At 40.1% G+C, this 10,618-nt stretch overlaps 1 protein-coding gene across 1 annotated transcript in view; it reads right to left on the reverse strand.

Moving 5' to 3' along the window:
• AGBL4 (AGBL carboxypeptidase 4) overlaps window positions 1–10,413 on the reverse strand; it is a 1,477,624-nt gene extending 1,467,211 nt beyond the window's left edge. Inside the window, exon 1 of the mRNA XM_075067593.1 lies at window positions 10,259–10,413. Within this exon, the coding sequence (XP_074923694.1) occupies window positions 10,259–10,289 (31 nt within the window). The 5' untranslated portion in view covers window positions 10,290–10,413. The remainder of the gene's footprint in view (window positions 1–10,258) is intronic.
• Between the last annotated feature and the right edge of the window lie 205 nt (window positions 10,414–10,618).

Below are 10,618 nucleotides of genomic sequence, written 5' to 3' on the forward strand. Positions count from 1 at the left end.
AAGGAGCTAGGCTTATCTGAGCCAGCTTGAAAGGCTGAGGCTTACTTCCAATGTACTAGTCCTCACCTATTCTTGTCCCAATCCATACCAAATATTGGGTAAGATATTTGACAGCCTTGGCTGAGTCAAGCGAGGAAAAAAAATAGAAAGACTGGGATCATCAGCGTACTGAAAATACAATATTCCATGCCTCCTTACTAGCTCTCCTAATAGTTCCATATACACATTCAACAAGAAGGACAAGTGGACCGCTGCAGAGCCCACCCCAGACAACCTTGGGACAGAAAAGCAAACTTCCTTAAACTACTCTCTGGGACCTTCTGAAGGGCAATCAGTTTACTCCTAATAGGGTTTTCAGCTAAGTCAACAACAAATCAATGGAACTAAAAGCAGCTAATAAATCAGACAGTATCAGCATGGACACCTGATTTTTATCCATTGTCCAGGAGATCAGTAGATAGGATGAATAGTCTGGTGGAATGGGAATTAAGAGACTTTGGTTTGATTTCTGGCTCAGCCACAGACTTCCTATGTGTCTTGGGCAAATTACTTAATCTACTCTGTGCCTAAATTCCTCATCTGGAAAATGAGGGTAATAACTACCTACCTCACATGCTATTGTGAGATTAAAATCCATTAGTGACTATGAGGTGTTCTCTGTAATGAGTCATGTAACCAAGTAAATAGATAGATCATTTGCCAGATGTTGGTTTTATACCACACACACACTTGCCAGTGTTGGTTCTGTACCACACACAAGACAGTACCCAACTTGACAATGATCAGGGAGATCTGAAACTTCTAAGTACTGTGCACGATTTTTTGCCATAGTCTTCTTTATCTAATATACAAATGGAAAATTAGATATTGCATAATAGTTCATCAGATTATTGGTGTCAAGTATTGGTTTCTTAAGCAACAGCTGCATGCATAGCAGCTTTCTTAAGAGCCACTGGCATCCTATGTCTTACGAATAGCAGCACTGAATCTCCACGAGCAACTGACCCAATTTTTCCCTACTGGCAATGACTGTGTAGTTTCCCTAACAGCCTGGCAATTCCTCCTCTTTATTACCTGAAAAAAGTAGGTCTGCATTAGATATTTTCCCTGCATCCCTTGTGGTGACAACTGATACAAAGAAATCATGCATAGTCTTTAATGTTCTTAGCCATCTTATATCCCAGGTAGTCTGGTGGACTCATTCATTCTCTTGTTGCTCTCCTGTTTCTGATGTACTCAGATGATTCTTTGAATGTCAATGGCTACTTGTTCTTCAAATTCCCATCTTGGTTGTTACCTGCCCCTTTCTATAGCCAGATGGTCAGGATTTTGATTCTCTGTTTTGTTTCTGGAACCTTAACCATACTGTGTTTTTTTTATTTATATTTTCCTTCCCTTCCTATTTCATTTTTGTTTAGGGGCATGCATGCTTTCCAAGATTCAATTACAGTATGCTTAACTAGACTTCATGCTGTGCCTGAAATTTTTAATTTTCGCACTTTTGAGTTTGGAGTCTTTTTGACTAGTTTCTTCATTTAAAAATAAAAAATCATTCCTGAAGTTTAGCACTACTTTTGGAATGATTCCCTCAGCAAGGACGTTGAAATTAATTACACTATTAATTACTGGTTCAATTTTAGCTAATTCTTGAAGGATTCATGTGAATTACTTAAGACTAAGCTGAGAATAGCTCCTCTACTTCTGTTCTCTAGAATTGCCTGTTCCACAAAGCAATAATTAGAAGGTGTAAAGAAATTGCTTCTCTATGCATTGTCCCCCTTTGATATTTGACCAGTTTACATGTACATAGCTGACATCACCCTTTATTATTTAATCAATGCTTTATAAGAGCATATTGCTACATATCATAAGACTGATTTTTTTTTCCATTTTTGCCCACAAATATCTCAAAGGATTGCAGAACAGAAGAGCTAAACAACAGACAACTGTTTGAGATTTTTCTATGCTCCAAGAAAATAAAATCAGGTTGAAATATAGAAAATAGTTCTTATTAACAGGAAATAGATTCAGCAATATCTTAACTAAGCAAGTGGCCAAGTTGAAGTTACAGTATTTACGGGAGTTTGAGATGCAAGTGAAATGCTATTACTATACAGAAAACAAATCAAACTAACATCAAAGTAGAGATGCACAAAGAAAAAGTACTGAGAGATCTACAGTTCAAATGACTGTAAAACATTATTACTGACTACAAGTAAAAATGGTAACACGTTAGGTATCTCAATAAAGACAAAATTTAATTTCATAAGATGTTAATTTTATGTTATTGGTTATTGCAAATAAAAGTATATGGAGTATTTAATAATAGTTAAACTATTTAATTAATAATAAAAAAGTTAGATACATTTAATAAGTAAGACCTCCTCCTTCAAATCCCTTCTCAAAATCTGCCACAATATCTATCAGAAATTAGCTAATTTATGATGCCAGGGTGAAGGAGCAGATAGGGACAACTGATACATACTTGATTTATAATAATATTTTGTTAAAAATTAATGAAAAAAATTAAAATACACAGTTTGTATATATAAAGGTGTATTTAAATGTATCCCTCTCCTTTCACATTTCGATATCACTTATTTTCAAATATAGCCCAATCATGCAAATACATATGCATATGAGTAACTTTATTCATGTGAGTATTCCCACTGAATTTAATGGGACTACTCACATGTTTAAAGTTAAAAGCAGTGTTGTTAGAGCCATGTTGGTCTTAGGATATTAGAGACAAGATAGGTGAGATAATATCTTTTATTGGATCAACTTCTGTTGGTGAAAGAGACAAGCTTTCACAGAGCTCTTCTTCAGATCTGGGGCCAGAACTACACTACAGAATTACGTCACAGAATTACAGAAGTGTAGAACTGGAAGGGAACTCAAGAGGTCTTCTAGTCCAGTCCCCTGCACAGCAACCTAAATTACATCATATAGCCAACGCAGTAATTAAATTGCTTTTGCGTGTTCATACTACACCCCTTGTGTCGGTGGCGCTTGCATCGATAGAGAAAACAGTGCACTCTGGGTAGCTCTCCTACTGAGCAACTCGCCATCATCTAGCACAGGGTGTTTTGGAAAGGTTCTGCAGTGCCTCATGGGGCCAAACAAGCCGTGCAGGGATGACTGGGAGTATGATTTCAACATCTCTTATTGCAGTGTTCTCCACCCAGGGGCGGCTCTAGCTTTTTTGCCGCCCCAAGCACGGTAGTCAGGCTGCCTTCGATGGCTTGCCTGTGGGAGGTCCCCGGTCCCACGGAGTCGGCGTACCCACTGCCGAATTGCCACCAAATCCGCGGGACCGGCAGACCTCTCACAGGCAAGCCGCCAAAGGCACACACTTGGACCACTGGTGCCTGGAGCCACCGCTGTTTCCATCCCATAATTTCATCTGCATCCCAAAATGTTTCATGCCTCTTTTAAAAAATCCCCACAAACCCATGTATTCCTCTTTGGTGTCTACCATCTGTGTCAGAAGCATGAATCTTGCACAGCTGTGCACTACTGTGATGAGCGTTACAAGCTTCAGCGCCTGATCCTGCCATATTTGCAGAGCTGCCAGAGGAGCTACGGGGAACATGGTGATTCCTTGGAAGTGGGATTGCTGTGGGCCATAGAAAGAAACCATTCAAAGCTGTTAGCAGCATTTACAGAGCAGCTGCAGATGATGGAGGACCAGTTCTAGGCCCAAGAAACAAGCATTGACTTGACTGGTAGGATTGCATCGTAAAGAGGGGTTCAGGAAAGATTTCCTTTAGGTAGTAGTCCCCATCAAGCATGGGTTGTAACTGTTGAATAATATCCTATCTGGGTTCCACTGTTGAGTGGTAGGTAACAAATAAGGGTGTGTAGTCAGAGGGGGTTTTATTTCTGTACTGAAGCAAGTTCTTGCGGGATATATGGGTAGTCTGTTCATGATGGCTCTGTGACTGGAGGGGTGTTAATGGGTCACTTCACCATGAATAGTCTCTTGAAATATGTGTTAACTACTTATGCTAAACAATCTGTTCCACTTTGTATTTAGCTGTGACACGGAGTACATTTCCCAGACCTGAAGAAAAGCTCTTTGTAAGCTCAAAAGCTTGTCTCTCTCACCAACAGAAATTGGTCTAATACAAGAGTAGCCACCTTGTCATGCTTAAAGTTAGGCATTTTCATAAATGGTTGCAGGAACAGTGCCCTCAACTGTAAGAGCAGAGTATGCATCTTTGTATGTGTTTGTACAGCAAAGAACAATAAAGCTTGAATTCTGATGGAGGTCTCTAGACTCAACTGTGATATGAATAATAAAATTACATTTAAAAAAAAGTGTGGTAAAAGAATGTTTAGGTTGCAAAGTTAGGAAATACCAGGATTAAGGCTGCCTGTGCAGAGTGGGGTGCAAACAAGGGAAGGGCAGGAGCTCTGAGAGGTGATGAAGGATAGAAAGAGGGACAGGAGCTGGAGGGTAGGAGGACAGAAGCAGAGGGAGACGAGACATAGCGTAGTGCAACACCACATACCAGTATAGGACAGGAAATAAAGAATATTATATATATACACAATTGAAACTGCAATAAAGTGATCAATAAAATACACACATTCAGTGAATAACATGTTTATTGTTGGAAGCTGGACCAAAAGGTTCAACAGTAATTTTTTTTTTCTCCAGCCATGGGAGTACCTGCCTTCCCTCCTTTTTCTATGATTAAAAGGACAGTGGCCTAAATGTAACATCAGCAGGCCACAATATTAATAACACCAAAATGACTAACAAATATGGAACAAATACATATTACATGTAGCAATACTGATTCAGATACAAGTGTCCCCGACAGAAGACTCTTAAAAGATTGAGAGGATAACCGGCATACTTTGATCATGCTAGTTACTCTCTCCCAGGCCTTCGGAAAGAGCTGCAAGTCTTCTGAGGAAAATACAGCTCCTGAAGGAAGAGGGCAACCTGGGAAGAATGGGGTAACTAGTGAAACTGCAGCCTGAATTCCATTTCTGCAAAGTTAAATTCATTCACTGAATTTTTATTTTGTGTTTACCCAACAAGTAGGATGATCTTTCAAGTATTTCTGCATGCCACATGCCAATAGAAGGTATTATTGGTTCAAAACCCTATCTGTATGTGGTTTAATTAAAGGGATTTAGTGGTCTCATCCACCTACTCCTAAATATTCCCTAGATACGTTAGTAAGGTTGTCTCTTTGTACAAAATTGGACAGATAACTTGAACCTCAGTCTGAAAGAATGTTCAACCAAGTAGGGCATCTTCTTATATCCAGCGTCCTTTAAAAAGATATCAGACATCAAAGTGAGCTTAGCAGAAAAGCAGGAAGTCAAACTGAGCAGCTCTGAAAGGAAACTAACTAGTCCTAATAACTTTCATTTTGCAGTAGACTCTATCTGTGAAGATTAACTAAAATACCTCTAATTTTGGGTCCCCATCTTGAGCCTTGTAAGTCTCATGGCCGGCACCCAAATATGGAAGCATGCAATATTTGTGGATACTTTATAAAAACTGGCACTAAGAACTTGCAGAGGGAAACTGACTAGGACTCAGTAGGTGAAGCTCAGAGCCAACTGCAAGCAGAAATTAGTCCTAAAGAAACTATTGCAGCTTGATGCAAAAGGAAAGTGAATAACTCTAGTCAAATACTTCTGCAAGCTCTTTACAAAGGGTGTGGCAAAAAGAAGGGATAAGCACTAACAAAAAAAGGAATGGGGGAGCCACATATAAAAGGGAAATTAGCACAAAGGTGATTAAAGAGAAAACAGCTGAAAGAGAAAGTAAATGTTAATAGAGAACAGAAATGAAAGAGAAAGAAAGATGAAAAAGGGAGAGAAACAGAGGGAAAAGATGGAGGGAGAGAGAGATGAAGAGAAGGATTTGCCACATAAGAGGAAAAGTACCACCACTTTTTCCCCATTATTTCAGCTGCTAATTTACAATTGGGAGAAACAATCAGGGGTATTGATATGAGAGCAAATAAAAGGGAGAATTTCAAGTCAATTTTATGTTTGAGACAAAAAATATAGGAAAGTCGGAGGGTCACGTGATATTTCAAGTAAACTTACAAATGTAAACAGTTGCATGTGATGTTAAAAAATTATTTTTCTTCTGTGTTGTTGTATAAAGGAAAACTGCAGATAACAACATACTTCCCATATCCTTTAAGTGTGCCTCCGCTATGAAAATAGACTAGAAAAAAGGTCATAACGTAGTTCACTATTTGTCGTCTTTCAATAATTTCCACAACAAATGTGCTCAATTTGCAAGTTAAAAGATTCATTGTTGGTTTCTTTTCTATCAGGCCTGCAAACTCCATTTAGGTTATGAGAGTTGAGCTAAATTTCTTCCTTCTCATGGATCATCACCAATACTATAATAAAGATGCTGCAGGACAAATTATGACTACAATTTCACCTTTTCAACCCCTTTGTCTTCAAATTACGTTTTTGATGACACCATGCAACTTTACAGCCTTTACTTAGGATTGCACAGGTCTAACTGAATGAAATGTATTAACAATTCTGTTGATGAAATACAAGAAAGAATAGAATCTACCTTCTTCTCCCAGAGCTCTGTGTTGGTCTGCAGGACTAACAAAAGTTCAAAGCAATAAAATCTAAATGTTGCTGCTAAAATCAGTACATTAGTCTGAAAATACACAAGAAACAGATCTATTGATATGCCATTTTTACAATCATTTTTCAGAGTACAGACACACTTTAATCAACATAAGAACACAGGAATTGCTACACAGAATCAGACCAGATGTCCACCTAGTCCAGAATTTTATCTTTGACAGAGGTCAATACCAGACGCTTCAGAGGAAGATGAATAAACCACAGTAAGCAGATGTGTGATAATCTGCCCCTCACAGTAGGTCTCAATCTGATCTGTAATACGTAAAGATTGGTTTAAGACTTAAACAATGATGTTTAATATCTGTTAGAAGTTTTTTGTTATAATTAATTATAACTCTGGATATTCTTGATATTCATATAAATATCCAATCCTCTTTTGAATCACGTTAAATTCTTGGCCTCCTCAATTTTATGTGGCAATGAGTTCCACAGTTTAATTACTTGTGTGAAAAAGTATTTCTTTTTATCTATTTTGAATTTCCCAGATTTCATTTTATTGAACATCCATTTGTGTTATGAGACAGGGAGAACAGAAGTTCTCCAACTACCTTCTTTACTGAAAAAATGTCTAAACAGGAGATACAGTATTTTTAGTACACAAGATTCTATTCCAGATTCTTCTAGTTGACATAATTTATTTGGACTTTCCAAAAAAACATTGATTAAAGTCCTCCAGAAGGAGGAAACTAAGCATTTCTGTGTTAGTTTTGTCAAGATTTAGAAAAAGGCTGAGATAGAAAGCCAAGAATAGGAATAAATGGTCAATTTTTAACAAGGCAAAAATTTTGCAGTGGGATTCCTCAAAGTCCTGTAATAGAACTGGTGGTACTTTTTACATTGCTAATGAACTAAAAAAATAAGAGATAGACAGTGATGTGGCAAAATCTGCAGATGACATGAAAATATTTTGGTTAGTTATGATTAGAGAAGACTGATGGTCTTCAGGAAGACATAACAAAGCTAGGAGACTGGGCAGGGTGATAACAGGTGAAATTCAATGTCAACAAATGGAAGGTAACACAGTGCAAGAATTAGTGTTAACCATGTTGCAAATTAACTTTAACTACTCAGGAAAAAGAGTTGAGTGTCACTGTGCACATCTAAGTAAAAACCTCTGCTCAATGTGCAACTGTGATTAAGAAAGCAAACAAAGTCTTAGGATATGTAAAAAATGGGTTAAACATAATACTGAATATAACATCATAATATAAATCGATGGGACACCCTCTTCTGAAATACTATGTTCAGTTCTAGCCACATTATCTCAAAAAAAAGGAAAAAATATAGAAAGGGTTCAGAAATCTGCAACAAAAATGATTAGACACATGAAAAGATTTCTGTGTCAACAGTGAATGAAACTACTGAGACAATTCCACTTTGAGAGATTAATATGAGGGAACATGATACAGATATAAAAAATAAGAATGGTATAAAAAAGTAAACTGACTTATCCTCTCATAATTAAAGAATAAGAGGACTCCTAATGAAATTAAAAGGTAAAAATTTAAAACTAATTAAAGGAAATACTTTTGTCTGCGTGACTAATCTGTAAAACTGCCTGACACAAGATATCATTGAGGCCAAGAGCTTATTAGGATCCAAAAAAAGGACTAGATATTTATCTAGACAAATGAGATATATTCTTAAAATAAGTATAAACTCTCATGCTTTAAGGCATAAGCCAACCCCTAAATTACAGGATTTAGGAAGAAATTTGCTTTTAAGAAAGGCTGTTCCATAACTGTCCACTATGGTGTTTTTGTCACTTTTCTCTGAAGCATCAGATACTGGCTACCATAAAAGATAGCATACTGAATTAGGTGGCCCAATGTCATGATTGTCATGAATGGCAATTTGTATGTCCCTGTGATCCTTTGAAATGTGGCTTAAGAGCCCTTTGCCTCAGTTTTCAAATCTGTAAAATGGGGATAACAATAGTTACTTCACAAAAAGGCTCAACTTGTGCTTTCAGATGCTAGGAAGAAAAGCAATATGCTGTAAGGGCAAAGTAAAGCATAAATGAGGCACTACATAACACTGGCTTTCAGAGCAAAACAACATTTTACACATATTCCACTTTTCATAACAAAGGGACCAAAAATCACATCCCTACCTATAGGCAGCTCTGCTAAAAATGAAGCCACTTCTGGGTGGAAATGGATAGCAGATGCACAATATGCAACACAGTGCTGTGGGATAAGGGAAATTTTGGCCAAAGGCATCAGGGAAATTTATGAGAAGTGCCATAGGATGTTTAATATCTGCAAAGAATGATATTACCCTGGTTTTATCCTCCATAAGATTAATGCCCTTACTCTCCATAAAGTGTCTCGGAAGCGTTTATTTTCACACATGGTGGAAAGGGCAGCAGTTCTATCTCAGAACACTTGAACGCCTACATCTAGAAACAAAAGCTGCATGGGACCTTTAATGTCCATGAAGCAAGCCAGGACCTCAGTTTCATCCACATTCATTCAATGAGCATGACGGTGGAATCATTAGAATCCATGCAGAGTGAACAGAATCCAGTTGTTTAGGATGTTGTCTAAAAGACCTTCACACAGAGTAACCTGTGTTACCTCAGTATAAAGTGTTCAGTATGCTGTAACTCAGCAAACTCAAGGCATTTTGGTCTTAATGGCACTGGGAAAGGGAACAACTGCTGAACAATCCCCAAACCTCCAGCATGTGATATGATTTTAAATCCCAGTCCCATGTCCCCCCTAAAAATATATTTTATTAAGAAACCAACAAATGTTGGATCAAGTAGATCATTGTTCCATGTGTGAAGGGGATGTTCCCCCCACCTTCTGTAGAAAGCACACCATTCCACCACCACCTTGTCCCCTGGTTGAAGGAGATACTCCCTCTTATCTCATCTGCCCTCTGAGTGAGGCTTTCCCTACCACCACCTCCATAAAGGAGAAGTCTCCTCCCACACATATGCACATCAATGCTGTGTGAAGGGGACTCTCCTCACTACCACTTTATCACCTGTGAAAGGAAGATGCTCCATCTACCCTCATCACCTATGTGAAGGGGACTTTTAGTCCTGCCTCTTGAATGAAGGGGTCTCCCCCCATTGCCCATGAAAAGGGGTTTCTCCCCCATCTCACATTCCACTATGTGACAGGGTCTCCCCCCACATTCCCTGTGAAGGTGCTTTTCCCTCCACCCCCATGTGTGAAGGAGCCTCTCCCCCAAAACGCTTGTGTGAAGAGGTCTCCCCCCTATATTCCCTGGGTGAAGGGGCCTCTCCCCTGCATTCCGTCTACTGAGGGGCCTCTCCCCCTATATTCTCTGTGTGAAGGGGCCTTTCCCCAGAACCCCCTGTGTAAAGGGGTCTCCCCCCTGTATTCCCTGTGCAAAGGTGATTCCCCTCTGAAGGGGGCCTCTGCCCCCACCCCCATTCCCTGGGCAAAGGGTCCCCCCTCCCGAAGTCAAGCGGGGTCTTTCCCGCACCCCGAGTGAAGGGCACCCTCCCCTTACCCCTACCTGAAGGGACGTCTCCCCTCTTCCCCCATGCGAGGGCCCCGCTCCCTTAACTCCAGGTAAGCAGTCTCTGCCTCTCTCCTTCCCCCCTGAGACTGCGGCTGGCACTGACCCGGCTCTGCCGTCTTGCTCCTCTCCGCCATGTTTGTTGTCGTCCCCCAGCCGCTCCACACTGAGTGAGACGCTGGCCGGGCGTCACCATGGCAACACACGTCACAGCCAGTGGAGTCCCTCACTCCTCCCCCCCTTGCCACGGGGCCAGCAACGTCCCGGCGGACGCAACGGCGGGTGCTCGCGCGGCTGCTAACGGCAGAGCGCTGCGGGGGGGGCTGGGTCGGCGTTGCAGAGTCTCACTATGCAGCAGTCACAGACCTACAGCCTCGGGGGCGCTCATTGTATGTGTTTGTGTTTGCTTCCTCCGCCCCCACCCCCTGCACAGGTGCGCCTGACAATTACAGTGATGCAGCCCCAG

The sequence above is a fragment of the Chelonoidis abingdonii genome, chromosome 7 (genome assembly GCF_003597395.2).
Source record: "Chelonoidis abingdonii isolate Lonesome George chromosome 7, CheloAbing_2.0, whole genome shotgun sequence".
Taxonomy (NCBI): domain Eukaryota; kingdom Metazoa; phylum Chordata; order Testudines; family Testudinidae; genus Chelonoidis; species Chelonoidis abingdonii.